The sequence below is a fragment of the Sitophilus oryzae genome, unplaced genomic scaffold (genome assembly GCF_002938485.1).
Source record: "Sitophilus oryzae breed Bouriz unplaced genomic scaffold, Soryzae_2.0 scaffold_649_pilon_pilon, whole genome shotgun sequence".
In the NCBI taxonomy this organism is placed as follows: domain Eukaryota; kingdom Metazoa; phylum Arthropoda; class Insecta; order Coleoptera; family Curculionidae; genus Sitophilus; species Sitophilus oryzae.
In genome coordinates, this window is record NW_022147250.1 from 1,374,541 (window position 1) to 1,396,872 (window position 22,332).

At 29.9% G+C, this 22,332-nt stretch overlaps 1 protein-coding gene across 6 annotated transcripts in view; it reads right to left on the reverse strand.

The window, feature by feature from the left end:
* LOC115887867 (glucose transporter type 1) overlaps positions 1 to 19,100 on the reverse strand; it is a 162,590-nt gene extending 143,490 nt beyond the window's left edge. Inside the window, exon 1 of one of the 6 annotated variants that reach the window (XM_030907384.1) lies at positions 18,954 to 19,100. In XM_030907384.1, coding sequence (XP_030763244.1) covers positions 18,954 to 18,982 — 29 coding nt within the window. In that variant the 5' untranslated portion in view covers positions 18,983 to 19,100. The other 5 variants (XM_030907389.1, XM_030907383.1, XM_030907388.1 and 2 more) reach the window with 5 other exon arrangements.
* Between the last annotated feature and the right edge of the window lie 3,232 nt (positions 19,101 to 22,332).

A 22,332-nucleotide genomic window follows, 5' to 3' on the forward strand; every position in this document is an offset into this window, starting at 1 on the left:
ACGTTTGGAAAAAAATATATTTTCAACTTTCAAAACTTAAAACTTACGAAGTAAAACAATGAATTTATGCTGCTGAATTTATCGACGATTTTTTAAATAAATAAATTTATTAAAACTAATATACAGGGTGAGTCTTAAATAAGTGCAAATATTTTTAGTGGTAGTATATTTGACTCCAGAAACACGATTATGAGATTTTTTTTCGCAAAACAAAAATTTTAAAAATTTGGAATTTTTTGAAATTTGGAATTTTTTGGTATTTTTGAATAGTTTTTTTTTAATTTTTAATTAAAAAATATAATTTGTTGATAATATGACAACATAGGTAGTAGATTAAATATTCAAGAAAGATAATCTAGAAAAGATCTTTTGGCTATCAAAATTTTAACTAAAATTCACTTATTTGGAAATTTTCAGTAAGTAAAATAACTCGGTTATTTTGGATTTATTTGAAAAACGGCAAAGAGGAAATATGTTTGTTTGATTGAGATCTACCAGGCTTGAAAATGTTTGCACTTATTTAAGACTCACCCTGTATTATTTTGCATTATTGTGACATTTCTTAATGGAACATTAAAATCCGGACGTTTATGAAAAATCAGCCCGGATTCAACCGAACGCAGAGAAAATCCGGACATGTCCGGATTAATCCGGATGTCTGGTTACCCTAAGTTAAGGCGCTCGTGTTTTTTGGAGCATTCTAATAAGTAAATATGATTTAAAGGAAACAATGCTGATTAAAAATATATCACATTGAAAAATAAAAATTTTAATCCGAAATATTTTGTTTCATTAAAGTTTCATATACATTAAATGACATAAAATACAATTTATTTTATTTCTTGTGTAGAAAGTACCTCTAAAAGTTCTCTAAAAAATGGAAGATCTGCCAAAGTCTTACAGCAACACCAAGACCACCTACTAACTTTTTTAAACATTTTAGTATTTTTCGCCACTTGTATGCTATCAATACAGCAATTTCAACAGTACTTTTATCATCTCTATACGTTATTATGTATTTTAAAAAAATCCGAAAATTTAAAAACTGTTTTTTATTTTTTCATCCCGTGTGTATGACTTTATACAGGGTGGTCCGAACTGTATTATTGTAACATATTCTGCAGATAAAAATAAGTAAAAAAGTTCGTATAAATGTATGTCCTAAAATGCTTAGTTTCAGATATACAGGGTGTAGAAGTTTCATTTTTATTTCAATTTTTTCTAAATAATTTCTGAAGTAACGTCAATATTTGGATGAAAATTGTCTGGGCCACTAATTTTTTGACATAAGAAATTTGATTTTGATGTCAATATGACTTCTACTAGTAAAGGGCGCCACCTACATGTGTTTTAACTGTTTTGAAGCGTAATAATTTTTTGTCCGTACCTGTATAAAACTACCGCGTGAAAAAATATACATCCCTGTGACTTTTTACGTAAAAAATATCTCTTGGTAAAAATCGCTACGAACAACCGTTCTTAACATATTTAGAATGGAAATAGTCAATTCATGTCATTATTGACGAAAAATAAACACGTTGAGTAGATAGTTATTTCACTGAAATAATAAATTTGGGATTTTTTTTTAAATTAATCATGAATTTTTCTGCAAAAAACGATGAGAAACCAGTTTCTGTTGAACTTTTGATGATTTTGACTGATTTTATGGCCTAAAAGAGATAAACTGCAAAGTTGTGCAAAAAATATACTTAAGCAACCAAATACTCCGGTATATTAGTTGATAAAAACAAGCTTTTAAGCCCAACAAGATCAGAATTTGGGTTGTTATTCCGATAACAAAAAAAAATATAACTAATATATAGTTTAAAAAAAAACTAATATATAGTTTAAAAAATCATAAGTATTTATTGTGGATGCAAAATAATATTTCCTTAATATCACCACTAACACAATACTTAAAAGCCAAATGTCTGTATTGTTTGCATGTAAAGAGTAACTTAGATAAACACATAAACACTAATTTCGTATTAGATCTTTACCTGAATCTAAAATACTCTAACCAACACCCACTTAAAGTTTTACCGAAATATAGTCAATGTGATAGAATCGTATTAGAAACCGGGCTTTGCAACAATAAAGAACTAATAAAAACAAAAACAATTTCAAATATAAAAATGAAACATTTTGATAAAAATTGTACAGTACTTGTAAAGTACTTTTTGTAAATAATCGGTGACGTCCTATCGAGTACAATTAGATAAACTTATGAGATAAAACTAAAGTACTTCATTTTTAATGTATTCTGTTGTGTGTCTGGTTATATAGGGTGATGGTAGATATTTTTTTAAAATTAGATTTTTTACATAAAAGGCACCTGCTCATCTTTCTAAAATATTTTCAGAGTTAAATAATTGTTGTCGCTTCATAAAAAAGCACTCGGAATATTATTACATTTTTAACAGTTTTCCTAGTTTTCAAAATAAAATGTGTCTTGAACTGAAAGAACATAATTTTTAACAAGCATTGGTGATCATGAAGTCAGCACATTGAAATTTGAAATTTGGGTTATTGGTTGTAATGTAACTCGATCTGTCTAACGGATTGGATACCATACAAGGAGGTTAAAAATATATTTATTTTCGATTCTTATAAAACTGAAATCAACCATATGTATATTATTTAAAAATCAAAACACTAAGAAACCTATGCCTAAATCTTCCGGATCGTTTTAAATTAACGTAGATATCACCAATTTTATAAGAAACGGAAATAAATGTTTTTATCTTCCTGTATGAAATCGGTTGCTCTAGACAGACATATACAGAGTGTCCCAATATTCCGTGATCATAGAACTACTACGTACTTTTGGAATAATTGGAAATTCATTGGACACAATTTACCACTATACAAAAGTTCTTCGTTTGTCCGCTAGAGGGCATCAAACTTAAAAAGAAATAAACACTTTTTAAAGATATTGTAAGAACCGATATTACGATTTGAATAAGACTTGGAGTGCCTGTTTTGCTAAGCACGTTAACACTTAACTTTCACAAAAATCAAGAAAAATTACGGGAAAGGAGAAAACTATAAAACTATATAAATTTTAGCAGAAACATTTTCCAAATCCACCGACCACTGATTTTTTTCCGTAAAATGGTCTTCTCAGTACTTACTAAATTTTTTGTCTCTTGTAAAAAACGTTACATTATATTTATAGGAGTGAGGGTAGTTTTCACCCTTCCTATAGCTTTTCTTGATTCTTGTGACTTAACACTTAGCAAAACATAGTCACCCAAAATCTCATTCAAATCGGAATAACGGTTCTTAAAATATCTTAAAAATGTTCTTTTTAAACTTTTTTTAAAAAGTGCTTCGTTGGTCCGTTAGAGAACATCAAGGACCAACGAAGCACTTTTATATAAAAGTAAATTTTATGAACTTATTTTGATTCCAAAAATACTAGCCGGAGAACTGGCGACATATTTAGAGAACATATTTTAGGCAAAGTTAAAATAACAAAAAAATTAAAGTTTATTAACTGGTGAACCCAGAATCCTAAGTCGGGCTGGGGGTTTGCGGGTATTTTGCTACTGCGCAACCCCTTATATTTGCAAAAAAATAAATGCAAAAAATATCTTTTAGGCAACTTGAAATTTGTTTATTCTTAAATTTTAGCATCTATTTAATCCAGAAATAAGTATGCCAGACTTTTTTTCCGGATTTAAAGTGTAACCCGACCATCCCAAATATGTGGAGTTATTATACATCGAAAATATACTTTAGGCATTCTAAAATTTTCACAGCGTGTTTATTAGATAATATTAAAAAATATTTGTTAATTGCCAGACGAATTCAACGGTTTTTAATACTTGCCTGACGCGAATAGCCCTCATTTTAAATGAGTGCGACAAAAAAGTCTTATGAATATTTATAAGCGCGAGAAAGATAGTTTATTGAGACTCGTCGGCAGCAGACTCGGCTGAGGTAACAGTATTTTACACTGTTTATTTTTTACTTTTACACTGTTTATATGCTATCATCTGTTTCATCAAAGTCGACTTTAAAAAAAAACAATATTTTCCAAAAAACTCAACTATTCTTGAAATTTTTAAAACTTTTTTGATGTCAACATGGAGAACATCTCAAAGCGCAACTTTGCCCCAATTTGAACATGTTCGTATCTATTATTAAATATATTGAGTTACAAAGATACCAATGCTCGTACCACGAATTTGTAGCACCCGTATTGTTAAAAAATAATAAATAATCATGTTTGCACTTAACAAATCGGAATTTTATGATATCATTCTGATAAAATCACGATAAAATGTTAATGAGACTTAAAAACTTAAAACCAAAAATACGTTGTGAGTACTTTTTAGAAAATTTCTAATCCATAAAATATTTCACTTATTATTATTAAAAATATCAAGTCATCGGACACTTAAATAAAAAATTTAGGTAAAAGAGTGATTTTTTTCAAGACAGGGTGAACTGATATTATTTTGTAGATATTATTGTTGCGGTCTCGTGTGGACTCGACCTAACCTAACTATATGTCCCGCCCTCAGATGACCTTAACATCGCATTAAAGAATAGACACCGTAATGATTCATTCGTTCGAGAAGAATCGAGTCCCACTGGAATGGACTAGTACATACGAGAACATTCGAAAACCTTCTCTACGCACCTAACGATCTATGGACTATTCTAGAGTTCTTTACCTGTCGGTATAAAAGCCGGCGGCTGTGGCCTACAGAGGGCAGTTATAAATATACAGTTGACGCGCTAAAATTCAAAATAAATTCTTAGTTATAAATCGTTTGTAAATAGTTCTATAAGTCTTTTATTGTTATTGTTTTTGTTAATTAGTGTTAAATAAATAGTGTTTAAATAAATTGTGACTTTCTATCCACACGGAACCGACGAAAACGTAACATTATAGTGGAAAAGCGATAAGAATAAGAATACAGGAGCGTTATGGATTAATAAATTAATAACGTTAAACAGGAATTTCGCATTTTTGGTTTTTAAATTAAATTGGAAAAGTTTAGTAGGACGAAATGATATTTACTTCTGTTTTAAATCTATATTATACCGGGTGCGTGTCAAAAGTGGCTCACTCCTATAACTTTTTTTATTTTTTCGGTTAAAAAAACGAGACTTGGTATGTTAGTATATGACATAAATTAGGATTGATTGATTTCAATTGTTTTGTGTCACTTCCTGTTTCACCGGAAATGACTACAACTTTTGATTTTTAAATGGAACCCTTGGTACTTTTTTACTTTATTCGATAGACAATGTCAACTTTTGACATTTTCGCATATGGTTTATTTGAAATTCTAACTTTTTTCGATTCGTAACGAAAATTTGACTCGAAATACCAAGTGTGTGGCATCAAATTATTCGTAAAAAATGCTTTTTCCAAATATGCTAATGAGCCACCCTCATTCCATTTGAAAAAATTGAGATATGATTAAAAATAAGATTTGAGCATTTTCTAACTGGTCAGGATAAGACACTAAAAACATTAGACGATCAAATATATTTTTCCAAGGCTCCTTGATTAAGAATTAGTGTTTTTAACATATCCATGGCACTCTAGATTGGATTTTAAAATACGATTTTTTATTAAGCGAAAATGTCAAAAGTTGATATGATATGTCATTCTATTCAGAATGTCATTTTCTATCGAATGAAGTAAAAAAATACGGAGAGTGCCATTTAAAAATCAAAAGTTGTAGTCATTTCTGGTGAAACAGGAATTGACCAAAAACAATTGAATACGTCAATCAATCCTAATTTATGTCATATACTAACATACCAAATCTCGTTTTTTTAACTGAAAAAATAAAAAAGTTATACGGGTGAGCCACCTTTGAGACGCACCCGGTATCTATACTAATACCAATACTGTATGATCGAATAATACGGTATATAAAATCCTTAAGTGACTGACATACTGATTAATCACGATCCTGCTCAAACCACTCAACGTAAGAAGCACAATTTTGGCATACAGGTTGATTCTAGGGTGTAGAGGTTCGATAAGAAGGGATTTTTCGAAATTCCAGTTCTAAGAGGGTGAAACCACCCCTCAAATATTACAATATTTTTTATTTAAAAAACGGTCAAGTTTCCGAAAAAACGCTTAAACAGGTATATTTTATTTTGTTTTTTTACATATTTTAAGATTTTTTAAAAATGTATACAGGGTGTTTCGAAAAATCTAGTCATTGATTAATTACGATCCTGCTTGACGTAAAAAGCTGATTTTTGGAAAATAGATTGACTTTAGGGTATATAGGTTCGATAAGAAGGGATTTTTAGAACTCGAATTATAAGGGGGTGAAACTATCCCTCAAATATTAAAATATATTTTATTTAAAAACCGGTGAGTTTTTCGGAAAGACTCTTAAACACGTATATTTTATTTTGTTGTTTTACATATTTTAAGATTTTTTATAAATTTATACAGGGTGTTTCATAAAATATGACTATTGAGTAATCACGATTCTACTTAAACTGCTTGACGTTTAAAGCTGATTTTTGGCAAACGGATTGACTGTGGGTTGTAGAGGTTCGATAAGGAGGGGTTTCTCGAATCTCAAATTCCAAGAGGGTGAAAACAAACGCCCCTCGAATATTACAATATTTGTTATTTAAAAAACGGTTAGTCTTTCGGGAAAACGCTTAGACAAGCATAATTTATTTGGGTTTTTTACATATTTTGAATTTTTTTTAAAAAATCATACAGGGTGTTCCAAAAAGTTGGGTAATTTCTTAACCACGATTCTGCTTAAACGGCTTGACGTAAAAAGCTTATTTTTGGCAAACGGATTTTTCGAAAGTCAAATTCCAACGAGATGAAACTACCCCTCAAATATAACCAAGATATACAATAATATGGCCATATTGTTTTTTCTCATGCTGACATAAATGTGAAAAAATTTTATCCAGTTTGTATGTTAATGGAAATTCTTGCTTTGCTTTATCATCACCATTACAAATGATTGATTCGACGCGAACGAAGTCGCTGGTACACGCTAGTAATATATAAAATTCTCGTGTCACAGTTTTAGCTACCATACACCTCAGAAACGGCTTAACCGATTTTGATCAAATTTTATATGTATATTCAGTAGGTCTGAGAATAGGTTCTTATCTATTTTTTGGCCGACTAAGATGGGCTGGTCACGTATGCAGAATGCAAGAGAACCGCATACCAAAATCACTGCTTTACGGTGAGCTTGTAGACGGTAAGAGGAGGCCAGGTGGACAACTCAAAAGGTACAAGGACATTTTCCACGAAAACTTAAAGGGAATTAATGTGCAGAATGAGTGGGAAGTAGCAGCTCACAATAGAACTCAATGGAGAAGAATTGTAAACTCAGTTAAAAGCGAGAACCAAAAAGTTAAGAGGCAACAAAGCAATGAGATTTTTGAATGTCCGGAGTGCGGTAGACAAATAACATCACGTATTGGGCTTTTCAGTCACAGAAAACCTCATGAAAGAAAACGCCTTGCGTCACCATCTTCTGATGCGTGTCAAATACTCGTCAGCGAGTAATGGCAGTATGTATGTATGTATCTATTTTTTTAGAGGTATAAAAAATAGATATTGATAAAGGTGATCCACCCCAATTTTTTTTTGGACAACTTTTTTTATTTTTATTTTTTTATGATATGGCATTTAAAAATACATACAACTCTAAATTTTCACCCTTATACCATCAACCCTTGTTTTTTAATAAGAGTTATTTTTTAATAGTTTTCGTTACTATACTTCTCCGAACAGCTTGACCGATTTTGATGAAATTTTATATGTATATTCAGTAGATCTGAGAATAGGTTCTTATCTATTTTTTATACCCTAAGTGATAAGGGTGGTCCACCCCAATTTTTTTTTACTTTTTAGATAAACTTTTTTGTTTATTTTTATGTGGCATTAAACATACATACAACCCTAAATTTTCACCGTTCTACCATCAATCCCTATTTTTTAAAGCAATATTAGTAAGACAATAATTTTAATTTAACAACAAATTGTTTTTAAAAATTGTTATACCGTATGATCGAATAAAAACGGCGTCAGCGATGGCTATGAAATGACGATCGATGACATTTCTCTTATAATTTTACATATAAAATGACAGCGATCTTCATTTCATAGCCATCGCTGACGCCGTTTCTATTCGATCATACGGTATTATCTTAAATTAAAAACGTGAATATGATTGGGTACATACAGGGTATACTGATATTTACCCAAATTCAATATACCATTTATTGACCCTTTGAGTAAAACATCTAGGTGTAAAAATTTGGGTATTTACCCAAATTTCAATAAATATACTGGGTACTTGCCCAAAAGCGCGGTTTAAGGAGAGAGGTAATGGGAGTAATTAACCCCCCTAGACCGATCAAACTTCAAAAAAATAATTTAATAAATTTTCATTAATTAAATTTCAAATGAAAACTCCCCCTTTAGCAATTTATTATTATACAGGGTGAGTTTAAAATAAGTGCAAATATTTTTAGGGGTAGTATATTTCGACCTCAGAAACACGATTATGAGGTTTTCGCATTTTTTTTAAATTAGGGTTTTTTGAAAAATTGTTGGATTTTTTTACTTTTTAGTTAAAAAACATAATTTCTTGATAATATGACAACATAGGTAATAGATCAAATTTACAAGAAGGAAAACCAGAAAAGATTCAGCAGTTCTCAAAATTTAAGCAAAAAATCATTTTTTTTTGAAAATTTTCGAAGTAAAATAACTCGGTTATTTTGGATTTATTTGAAAAACGGTGAAGAGAAAATATGTTTATGTTATCGAGATCATCAGCAAATATACGAAAAAAACATCTATTATTGATATTATTGCTATATTAATATTTCATTCTTAATAAAAATATATTGGCATGCACATATCCCTGTTTATTTTTCACTCAAAATTATCCCCCTAGATTTTTTTCTAAACTGCCTTTGCTTGCCCATCACTGACCTTAGCCACAGCAGCCCGTGGCCGGATCTGCTAGTATTTTTACAAAAAGTTCGCTTTCACTTTTCAGGAAAATCAACCAGGACAATAGGGCAGGACCGCGTTAAGGTAAATTGGTACCCTAGGCATCATTTGTTTGCCGCCCCCTCTCACTAATAAAAATCCCAGTCATTTTTTTATACCTAATACAGGCAACAAATAGAATTTTTTATTGAGTTTTAAAAAATTTTTTTTTTTAAATGACATATATATTTTCCCATTTGTTGCCCATTGCCAATTTTTTGACCCACCCTGTAAAATTTTATTTAAAAGGACGTCAGCAGTGAACTCTTAAAAAACAACTTTTTTAACACTGAATAGTGACAATAGAAACATACATATACAAATAATAATAATAACGTTAAATTAAAAATTACAAAATGTATTCTTTTGAAGATGTAATGTAGTGGGCAAAATCGTAGGCAAGTAATTATAAATTAGAATCGTCTTACTAAAAGATTAATAGATGCAAAAGATATAAATATAATTGATCAAAATAATTCAAAATTAATACGATACCATGGCATTATGTTTTATTTATGAAGATATTATTTTCCGAGTTTTGATTTTCCAAAAAATTGCCGCACCCCATTATCCTGCCGCCCTAGGCAGCTGCCTATCTTGTCTAATGGATAAAGCGACCCTGCAATAGGGTCTAAAAACTAGGGTCTAACTAACAACGCGCGTCCAGTGCAAAAGTAATTTTGGTATATTGTGGTGAATGTGTGTTTTATTTTGCTGTTTACTATTTAGTTGTTCATACTTAAATTAATTGTCTAAATTTAATTTTTGGAAATTATTTTTTTCTACTTTATAATTAACTTTCTAACACGTTCAAGGTTAAAATACATATAACATTTCTTAACAGCTAAATTTCTTAATAATTAAAAAAATAATTATAAATTTTAATTAGTTATATTAGTAATTATAGTCTAAAATATAAAATTGTTTATTTATCAGCAGCTATAAAGTCGTTAATAAGCAAACGTTGACGGTATTTTTACTCAAATAAAATTAATTGTAACTAACATACTATTACATACCCAAACCATCCTTATTGGATATTTTAGAAAACAATATTTGACTATAATAACTAATACTAAACAAAGGTCTCTATCAAACTAACTAGTAAAAATTAAGTCATTGTTTTCAATAGTATACTATAAAACATAAATCTTATCTCAATCCCTAAATTCTTAAATAACACATTGTGGAATTATGCTATGGACTGATAAATGTAAAATTGTATAATTGATTAACATTTTAAGTTTTTTATGGCTTTATAGTGGATTATGCCCGTGACATAAAAATGTTAAACAAACTAACACAAATGTGTAAAAATAAACGCTGCTGTCAATGTAAATTAATAATTAATAATAAAGTTTCCTTAAATACAGATATGTCTTTGCAATTGTCATCACAACGTAAAATTTTAATCCGATATTGAAAACAGCGTATTCCTTATATCTTATAGACATAAATAATTATTCAATTAAAGTAGTATTAAGAATATTAAATTTTAACAACTAAACCAGGGATCTAAAACAGGCTTTAAATACGCTCTACTAGAGATGAGGAAAACTGCGATTCTCCAATCGCAAGTAAAACTGTGAGTGAAACTGTAAAACTGATGGACTGTAACATGCGATTGCGATTTTAATATTTAAATACTGCACTAGGTATATAATTGTCTGTGGAACTCTAGATTGAAATTTAAAATACGATTTTTTTACGTGTCATTTTCTATAGAATAAATTAAAAAAAAATATGTATGCGCTATGTGTGCATATTTGAAGTGAAACTTCTTACTTCCGTCTGTCTGTCCGTCTGAGACCTCCATTCGGGTACCTCTATCCACGTGCCGAGTTTAATTCCAATCGACCCATAATTAAGAAAAATCCATTTAGAGCCATCGCATCGGTTCGAAACATTGAGGGCGTCAACCTGTAGCCCATCCCGAATTATGCCAAAATCGACCCATATTTATCTTCAATATCAAATACTTAGTCCCACCCTGATGAAGATGTAAACGAAACGTCGCGTCGTATCCAAGTTTGCAGAGTGAGACCCTCTGCAGCGTCGTCGGTTACATAGCCTACCCACCAAATTTGATCGCGATCGGACGACATCAACTTTTGAAGTTTCTTACGTCAAACCGTGTCGTACACGGTATAGTAAAATAATATATGAATAGTGTCGTACATCACACTTTTGAAGTTTCTTACGTACTATACCGTGTCGTACATATGTCGTACTATACCGTGTCGTACACGGTATAGTACGCCTTGATCCAATCTATCGACATACCAAATTTCATTTAAATCGGACGATTTTTTATTTGATTCGTTGATGAAAAGATGGGGCTCTTCGAGTCCCATCTACATTCCGAGTTTCGGCCTCCTGGCTCACATAGGGCCCGAGTTACGACGCTCCAAGATCAAAAAGTCAACGTTACCATTTTTCCTCTCGCGTCTCGTGTGTCACGGCCATCAATGTTTACTCCCATTGCGCGTAAAGAAGTTTTACTTTAAAAATACGGAGGGTGCCAGGACTTTTTTTTCATAAATCTCAGTGAAATAAGTACACCTAGACGTTTCTAAAATAACTGTTGTTACGATGATATTTCGTTAATTACATCTCGTTTTATGTTGATAAACCGGTTGCGTCTCAAAAGTGGCTCACCCTATAACTTTTTAATTTTTTCAGATAAAAAAACGAAATTTGGTATGTTATTATATGACATAAATTAGTATTGATTGACGTATCCAATTGTTTTTGGTCACTTCCTGTTTCACCGGAAATGACTACAAATTTTAATTTTTAAATGACGCTCTCGGTATTCACATTTTCCGGTATATTCCACAAAATTAATATTTAAACACGGTAATTTGGTATATCACCAAAATAGCAGCAGATTATGTTGCTTATATTAAAAAGGTAAATAAAAAATTGTTAAAAAAGTATCCAAATATTTATTAAAAGAGAAAATTAGGTAGAATATTAATTTACAGTAGTATACCGGGTGCGTCTCAAAAGTGGCTCACCCCTATAACTTTTATTATTTCAAATAAAACAACGAGATTTGGTATGTTAGTATATGACATAAATCGGGATTGATTGACGTAGTCAATTGTTCTCAGTCACTTCTGGTTTCACCGGAAATGACTACAACTTTTGATTTTTAAATGGCACCCTCGGTATTTTCTTACTTTATTCGATAGAAAATGACACTCTGAATCGAATAACATATCATATGTCAATTTTTGACATACTCACTCAAAAGCAAATTCTATTTTAAACTTCAATCTAGAGTGCCATGGCTGTGATAAAAACGCTAATTTTTAATCAAGAAGCCTTGGAAAATAGATTTGATCGTCTAATGTTTTTACTTTCTTGTCCTGGCCGGTTAAAAGATGCCCAAATCGTATTTTTAATCATATCACATTTTTTTCAAATGGAACGAGGGTGGCTCATTAGCATATTTGGAAAAAGCATTTTTTTACGAATAATTTGATACCACACACTTGGTATTTTGAGTCAAATTGTCGTTATGAACCGCATGTTACAATTTCAAATAAACCATATGCCAAAATGTCAAAAGCTGACATATAATATGTCATTCGATTCAGAGTGTCATTTTCTATCGAATAAAGTAAAAAAATACCGAGGGTGTCATTGAAAAATCAAAAATTGTAGTAATTTCCGGTGAAATCGGAAGTGACCGATAACAATCAATCCAAATCAATCCCAATTTATGTCATACACTAACATATCAAATATCGTTGTTTTATCTGAAAAAATAAAAAAGTTATAGGGGTGAGCCACTTTTGAGACGCACCCGGTATACAGGGTGTCCCAGAAATAAGTGCATTTTAAGGGGTGGTAGATCTCGATAAAAGAAACATATTTCCTCTTTGAAAAAAAATGATTTTTTGATAAAATTTTCAGAACTACTGGATCTTTTCTGGATTTTCTTTCTTGTAAATTTAATCTAATACCTACATATGTTGCCATATTATCAAGACATTATGTTTTTTAACTTAAAACCAAAAAAAAAATTTCAAAAAATTTCGAATTTTCAAATTTTTTTTTTTCGCCAAAAAACGTCATAGGCGTGTTTCTGGGGTTGAACTACAGTACCAGTTAAAATATTTGCATTTATTTCTGGGACACCCTGTATATACAGGGTGGCGCACCTCATTCGCCTCGGTGGATTATACGAAAACGGAAAGATGTAGAAACAAAATATTTTATGGGTATATGTGGGGAGACAATGTGCACAATTTAAAATTATTTTGAAATATACAGGGTGTTTCAGAACTAAGATCCATACCAAAGTTATATTTTTTCTTATGGAACACACCCGGTATTTTATTTCATTTTTGGATTCTTGGGCCCAAAAAAGGCATTTATTATAAGGGTTAAATATGTTTAAAATCTTTGGTTTTTCAGATATTTAAAGATAATTAAATTTGCATGCTACAATAGAATAGATTATTAACACCCTGTACATTACTTTTCAGAATTAATTCTTATGCTGAGTTTAAAGGTAGAGAAATAAACTTCGTTATTTCAAATGCAACACCCTGTATTTTTTTAAATAAATCGAAGCAGAATCAAATGTTCTTTCAAACATATTAGGGTTTCCTATACCTATCTAGCTCAGATTTTGAATAAAAAGCGATTTTTAAATAAAATTGAAATCAAGATGGCTGGTGTCGCCATGGCAATTTTCTAGTGACAGTAACTATTTTCAAAGTCGACATTAGTTTATGGACATTATTATTTATAATTTATAACAGTTTACTTAAATTTTCCTACAATAGTTTAATAAGTAAGTATTCATTATTTTATCAAGAAAAATAAAGCAGTTATCTGCTGGCGGAACGAATAGATATGTTACTACTGATATAATGATATTATTTTGTGAGGAAAATTGCTTCGTGGCCTCAAGGGCTTATGCTCAAAGATATCCAAATAGGAATCTTCCTGATAAGCGTATCTTTGAAACACTTCTTGTCCTATTTCGCAGAGCTGGTAGTGTGGTTTATATAAAACCTATTAGACAGAAACCTATCGTTGGAAGTGAATAAAATGAATTTGCCGTAATTGGCTATTTTATAGAAAACCCATAGATCTACAAGTCATCGTGAAATAATTCAAAGAACTACTTCTTCGTTTTTCTTAATAGAATAATATACACATATTTAATAAATATTATTTATTAAACTATTGTAGGTAAATTAAATAAAAGTAAACTGGTATAAATTTAAATAAGTCCATAAACTAATTTCGATTTTGAAAATAGCTACTAACTGTCACTAGAAACTTGCCATGACAAAACTAGCCATTATGATTACAATTTTAATGAAAAATCTCTTTTTATTCAAAATTTGAGCCAGATAGGTATAGGAAAACCTAATATAGTTTGAAAGAGCGTTTAAATCTGCCTCGACTTATTTAAAAAAATACATAGTGTTGTATTTAAAATAACGAAGTTTTTATGTAAAATAAATATTTAAAATAGACTAGCAATTTTTGATATCCCTGTATACATTTAAGGAAGGAATAACATTTTTCTGTAAAGTTTATTTCTCTACCTTTAAACTCAGGACAAGAACTAATTATGAAAAGTAATGTACAGGGTGTTAATAATCTATTCTATTGTAGCATGCAAATTTAAATATCTTTAAATACCTCAAAAACCAAAAATTTTAAACATATTTAACCCTTATAATAAATACGTTTTTTTGGGTCTAAGAATGCAAAAATGAAAAATAATTACCGGGTGTTCCATAAGAAAAAATATAACCTTGGTATGGATCTTAGTTCTGAAACACCCTATATATATATATATATATATATATATATATATATATATATATATATATATATATATATATATATATATATATATATATATATATATATATATAAAATGCTAATGTTTATCTGTGTCGTCTCTACTGAAGTAACGACTTGCTCTAGAAAGTTGCTTTTTTATTAAAAGATAGCTAATTGGCTATTCTAAAAACTGCCGTCGCCGGATTTTTTGTTTTTCATGTAATTAAAAAAAATTAAAAGTATTTTTTTCCTGAGGTCGTGGCGGATGCGCCAGGCTTCAACTAGTATACCCATAAAATATTTTGTTTCTACATCTTTCCCAAAGACATTATAAAGATAGACCGAACATCTCATTCATAAATACTCGTTGGTAGTGTATCAAACATTCCAATGTGTCAAACAAGGACAGAAGAGACAGAGAAGTCTAAAATTTCCGACCCCGGCAACTAGGCGCATTTGGATTGTTCTAATGGCCAGTGGCGTATCGTTTTTTGGAACGAATTTAATTAGTAAAGTAAAAGTAAAGTAATTAGTAAAATTTTTACTCCATATTAATATACTACATTAACACTTTTTCGTCAGATGAGTTTTGTTATAAGGTCTAATATAATAATACAATTAATATCCCAAATATACTTATGTTGAAACGTTAGTAGTTTTCGAAAATCGCTGCAACGTCGATTTTCAATTTAAACTTTCAGTTACTTCTATATAAACTTTCAGTTACTTTTGAATATTTACAGGGTAACTCAGGCTTCCGAAACAGTTCTATATTAGATTTGTGGTTGGTGACTTTTCTTTCAATTTTTTTTCAGAATATGGAGGCATTTAGGTACATTTTATACATTTTTGTAAACATATATGGCCGGAACATATTTTCAAACCAAAGTTGTAGATTTGCCATTAAATTTCCATTCCCGAAATACCTAGGGTTGCCACTTGTCCTTTTTTGAAAAGGACAGTCCTTTTTTGGAATAACTTGTCCTTTTGACTTTTATTGACTTAAAAAGTGATTTTTATTTACGCATTTTCCCTTAGAAAATTACCTACAGCAAACAGAAATATTCTTTTCGCCCAAATTTAATTAGGAATGTTATAAAACTTAACTTATAAATATATTTTTCTTGTTTAGAATAGGCAACATTATTTAGAACTTCCCGTTTAATCTCAAATGATAGTTTAGGTTTTAGTTTTACCTTTTTTTATCTTAAAAAAAAACTTTTCAAAATTAGTACCTAATTAGTAACGATTTAGTTAGTTCGCAATCGATAGCTTCCTGTGAAGTACTGTGTAATAGTTGTTTAATCTTGTATTATTAATAACTTCGACATCAATCTAAATCAATATTTAATGAGAAAATTGTGTTTTTTAAAATATAAGACAAGATATGACCTTCGGTCTTCTTCTTGTATTATGATGGCTCTGATACGAGGCAATTGCCTTTTAGTCTCGCAATAGAAGGCATTTATCATTAAAAGTATAAAATCTGTGTGCTACAGTATGGGATTTCTGTCGCATAATAATGAATACCTATTACGTTTATTTACAAATCCATTACTTTTAAAGGTAGCTTCATCAGATAATCAAATTTTAGTTAAATGTCCTAATCTTCATGAACTGTATTAAGCATATGTATTGCGGTTTGAATCACCCTGTATGTTGACAAAAATATTTTGAAAATGTGCGTTACAATAGTCCCCATCTTATGTAAAAAATTGAAATAAAAATCACAAACCAAAAACGTAATAGGTAAAAAGCTTTTTTGGAGGCCTGGGTCACTCTCTATATAGGTATGTATAAAACTAGTAGCCTAAGAATTATCTACAGTTCGTCCCATTCTAAAAAAAGTTAAACACACCGTACAAATAACTCTAGGAAGATGTATTTGTACGGTGGTAAAACATTGTCTAAACAAGGCCGAAGGGGCAAATATAATAAAGCAATAAAATGTAAAAAAGGTCGGGTAAACATCTTTGTTTATTTATTGAGCAAAATTCCTTTAGAATATCGTATTAATGACCAAAATAGGATGCAATTTTAAGAAAAAAATGTCTGGCTTATAATAAAGTTTCAAATGTACCGTTTATATTCAAATTTGTTATGATCTACAACAGTTAGGTAGTAATTGAGACGAATTATAATTCAATTACCGGCTACTACGTTCTTGTTTTAATAGATCAAAATTCAACAAATATAATTAGAAATTATTTTAATTGTGAGAGGCTCCCTTGTGGGACGCCTATGTACGATTACGGCGCGGCGGAAACAATACCTACCTGTGAATAGACAAATTCGGGAAATTTGAGCTTATTTGTCCACACATTTGACACTGTCGTACCATATTGAAAATTCGCAGATTCAAAAGTACATTAAGCAAAAACAAGAACTACTGAAAAACACTGAAAAGTTCACTTCGGACTTGATTCCGACTTCAAACACACCGTAAGGTAAACGTAGTACGCTATAACGGACCATGGGCCGTCGCGAGGGGTGGTGGGACGGACGGCTCATTTCATTCTGGAAGACTAGCAGCGACGTTGCCAATAGTTCTAGACGTTTCAGCACATTAAACAGTAAACATGTCCTTTAATAGTAACGCATATATCCTCTGTTTAATAACATATTATTACGCATGCTTCTTTAAAAATAAACTATTCTTTAATTAAGAAATTGAGATTTATTGATATCCGGTGAAGGTTTTAAAGTCACCTTTTCTGCAAATCAGACTAAGTAGATAGGCGCAAATTTGATATGTGGCAATGTCGCCTTCTCTATCTCAGTTGCTTTTTACAGTACGTAGTCAACCTCCGAATGTTTGATCGGGTTAAAATGCATAATGTGATATCTGTTCTTCCTAAATCTATGATCTTTCCGTTTTCGTATAATCAACCGAAGCGAATGAGGTGCGCCACCCTGTATATTTTGGCAGCCCTTATAACATCATGCATAGAATAAAAATAGCTTTAATTTGACACATAAGTGATCAAAAGTTTTTATGAGCGTAATGTCGTCTCCAAAATCAGTTATTATTATTATTATTAATTAAACATAGTTGCGGTAACTTTTTGATTGGCACCCTGTTAAAAGTATTCTCCTATTCATAAATACACGTAAAAATTAGGTTTTGATTAAAAATACGATAAGCGTAATAATCATGCAGCCGGATCCTGTACAGTACTAAGAGTTCGATATTAAAACAAGAATACCATCTATAGTTTAAATGTAAATCCACTGATAAAAACAAACAGATGAGTCTATAATTTATAATCTATTTTAAAAAAAATATTAATTACTACAAAATTCTGAGATTTTAATATCTACGAACATAAGATATCTAAGCACAAATTATAAAAATACTGGACAAAATGCTTGGTGAATACGCAATAGATAATAAATTGGCAGAGATAATTCTTAATAAATGGTTATTTTCTTTTTTCTACGGGCTTAATTAGTCATATATTGTTTTTAAAAAGCACTTAATATAATAATAAACATATAATAAACAGTGAAATATATTTTTTTACAGAGTTAGTCAGAAACTAATGTATTATCAGTTGTAAATGTTAGTGTCAATATTTAAAAAGTTGTTATAAGTAGTAGTAAAATAACTAATAATTATTATTAATTTTAATTAATGTTATAATGTTGCATCAAATTTAACGTTGTATCCTGCAAAATTAAAAAAAGTATGAAAATATAATTTACTTTTATTAAACAATAACAAAACAATTAGAATCCAATTTGAAAACTGAAATACCATCATTCCATAACAATAAGAATAATAATTGAATTGATTGATAAATTTTGTTAGCGTATATAATTAATTTTTTACCACAACCTTGTACTGTAGTGAGATGTTTTAATGAAAAAATACCAATGAATACAGTACATTATCGAAATAATTACGGTGTAGCATAAATGAAACTGTACTTACTGGACCTTTTTTCGCTTTATTGTAATAACTACACTAATAACTAACACAAACATATATTAGTAACATAATAAATAAAAGGTAAGTTTGTTAAAAGAGAGAAAACTACATCTACACACATAAACACATCGTCTCTACACATGAACGTAAACACGAAAACTGGTCGCATACCTTAGGACTGTATAATATTCAAGTTGCATACCGATGTTAAGCCGAATATATCATAGATTTTTTAAAGTTATTTCTCCGTAAAATCTAGGTCTTTAAATTGTAAGTGAAAGTTGCTTAACCGTAAAATAATAAATTAAGGAATCATTTGCAAATACTTAAAAACAATTTTATGTGTATCAATGTATATATTATAAAATGTTCTGCTGCGATAATGCACCGCATAAACCATAAATATACATTAATATGATTAAAATTATACAAGGTGACCCATATACTCCGTCGCTTCTAAAGTGAGATATCAGAAGAGAAATAAAAATGCTATACTGGGTACGTCACAAAAGTGGTTCACCCCTATAACTTTTTTATTTGTTCAGATAAAAAAACGAGATTTGGTATGTTGGCATATGACATAAATTAGGATTGATTGACGTATTGAATTGTTTTCTGTCACTTCATGTTTCACCAGAAATAACTACAACTTTTGATTTTTAAATGACGCTCTCAGTATTTTTTTTGTTTTATTCGATAGAAAATGGCACTCCGAATAGAGTGACATATCATATATTAATTTTTGACATTTTCACATATGGTTTATTTGAAATTGTAATATGCGGTTCATAACGACAATTTGACTTGAAATACCAATTCTTTAGTTATGTATCCAGCCTTCATTGTTCTATAATGCTGATGCAAGATACCCTTCAATTATAAATAGCGAAGACGGACTTCAAACGATGGATTGATCTATCGACAGCAGTGCAGAACGAATCTCTGCCCGTCACCATATCAATTTTTTCTATTGTTAATTAAATAATTTAAAAGTAAAATATTGTAAACTAAAAAGTAGTAAATAAATCTTTGGTTTTCTGAGTTAAAATTATTTTTTAAAAATAAATTTTTAATATTGGAAAACATAAAGGTGTATTGTACTAAGTTATTCGTAAAAATTTTATTTTTTTAATTATGTTAATGAGCCACCCTCCACCCTTGTTCCATTTGAAAACATTGGACAAATACAGTTACACTGGTCTGCATGAAAGTCGGCCCTGGCACTATTCTTGTCGATTTTTATGTAAAATAACCTCCTAAAAATTCAAATAAAAACTCCGTTTTCCTCCATAGGCATCGCCCGACGTTTTGGGTGGAGACCCCTTATCTATTATTACTACATTTCTATTGATTGGTGGGACAAAAAATATTTTTTGTCACTTTTTTTCACTTATTTTTGACGTATTCTTCCATCCCTAGAAGCTAATAAAGTTATAAGTGTATAGCAATATATAAAGCAACATGTTATACAGGGTTGCTCACCACATACGACACGGAGTGTTGTAGTTAAACGATTAGATTTTTACAAATTGTAAGTTTTGGGTTCGTTGAAGAACTAGAGCTACAATTTAAAAATATTTTTACAAGATACAGAGTGTCCCAAATAAATAAAAAATATCAAAGTTGTATTTTTTTAAATAGAACACCCTGTATATTATTACATTTTTAGTTTTTACGATTAAAATAAAGGTAAATTTGATTAACATTTATCACACTTAAACCTTACCATTTTGGAATATTTTCAATTTTGTGAAATTGCAGTAAAATTTTTAGAGTTTCATTTCTCCAAAGGTATCAAAGTTTTGAATACTAAATATTTACTGAAGTTTATTTATTGATCAGTTATTGTGTTTCAATAATAAACATAATACTACCTCATACAGAGTGGCAAAAAATCTATTTTAAATAATTTCTAGCTTTAAACGGCAATAACTTGTTTAATTTAAATGGAACACCCTATAACATACAACACATATTGTCTATCAAATTGTATTATACCATTTTTACCTATCCCCTCAGGTTTTCATAGAAAATGCATTTTCTTATAATTTTGACCTCATTTATCAATTATACCCATGGAATATTGACATTTTAGGTTATTTTTAAAGCAACAAACGTACAAAATGTACAGGTGCTAAAAAAGATAATATTATTATAGCCCATTTGTATACAAAAAGAAAACTGTTTATATCTTTATAAAAGAGTATGACATTAATTAAATATATTACGACCATTATTTCCGCCCAAATGTTAATTAATTACATACTTAATTGTGTTAGTTAATAAATTATTCTAAATAAATGTGGAATTGAATCAGAAATCAATATAATAATAAGTTGAAAGTCTCTGTTTGAAATAATGAAATAAAATTTTCAAGGTGTTACTTTTTACCACACTGTCTAATACACATACAAAATTCAGTATTTTAGTTTTTAGTATTTAGGGCAATTATTATTTGTCAACGCAAAGAGTCAATAATTAATGTAGTTTGAATACTGGAATCATATTAGATATATACATATAAAAATAAACTCTTTTACAAATATTTAAAAGTTTTTTTTTTATTTTTTAATGAAATAAGCGAACTATATCGACAATTTTAGTATCTGTACTTTTTCAAAATGTATTACATCTTTCAAAATAATCTAAAATGTCAATATTCCATAGGTAAATTGATAAACGAGGTCTAAATTATATGAAAATGCATTTTCGACGAAAAGTTGAAGAGATAGGTAAAAAATGGTATAATGCAATTTGATAAACAATTAAATTGTGCGTCTGATTCTCATAAAATATACAAGGTGCTTCATTTAAATTAAACAAGTTATTGCCGTTTAAAGCTAGTAATTATTTAAAATAAATTTTTAGATACTCTGTATAGGGTAGTATAATTTTTCTTATTGTAACAAAAAATTTAGTAAATAGAAATACTGCAGTACCGGGTGGCCAATTAAGAATGGACGCCGGCTGTATCTCAGAAACTACTTATCGTATAACTTTGGGAAAAAAATTCTAATAAGTAAATCGACCAAAAGAAATCGCTGGAAATTATTTTCAAGTTCGAAAAATGTCCGCTAGGGGGCGTTTCGCTGATAGCCAATCAGAAAACGGGGTTTTTCTCAAAAATATGCAGGTGAACAGGTATTTTAAATATTACTATTGTAATCATCGAGAAATTTGTAATTTTTTTGATGTGAGGGTTTTGCTCTATCTCATAAAATAAAGTGGTGGGGGAAGGATAAACTTTATCCTATTAAAATAAGGATAACTCTGGTTTGGGGTAACCGATGTAAATAAACTAGAGCTCGTTTAAAAGAGCTTTTCTTCCTTAATGATCTCCAGTGTAAATTTTGTTTCCATCATTTTTTTCGTGGTAGCTAGAGGGCGCTGTTTGACATCATAACAGATATTGCGCTTTTGCATAAAAAAATTAAATAGGAGGCTATATTTCTGTTTACACAGTTAAATAGAGCACAAAATTTCCAAAATATCAGCGCAAACCGCAATTTTCTATCTTGTTTCTAACCGGAGATATTAAGAGAACAAATTA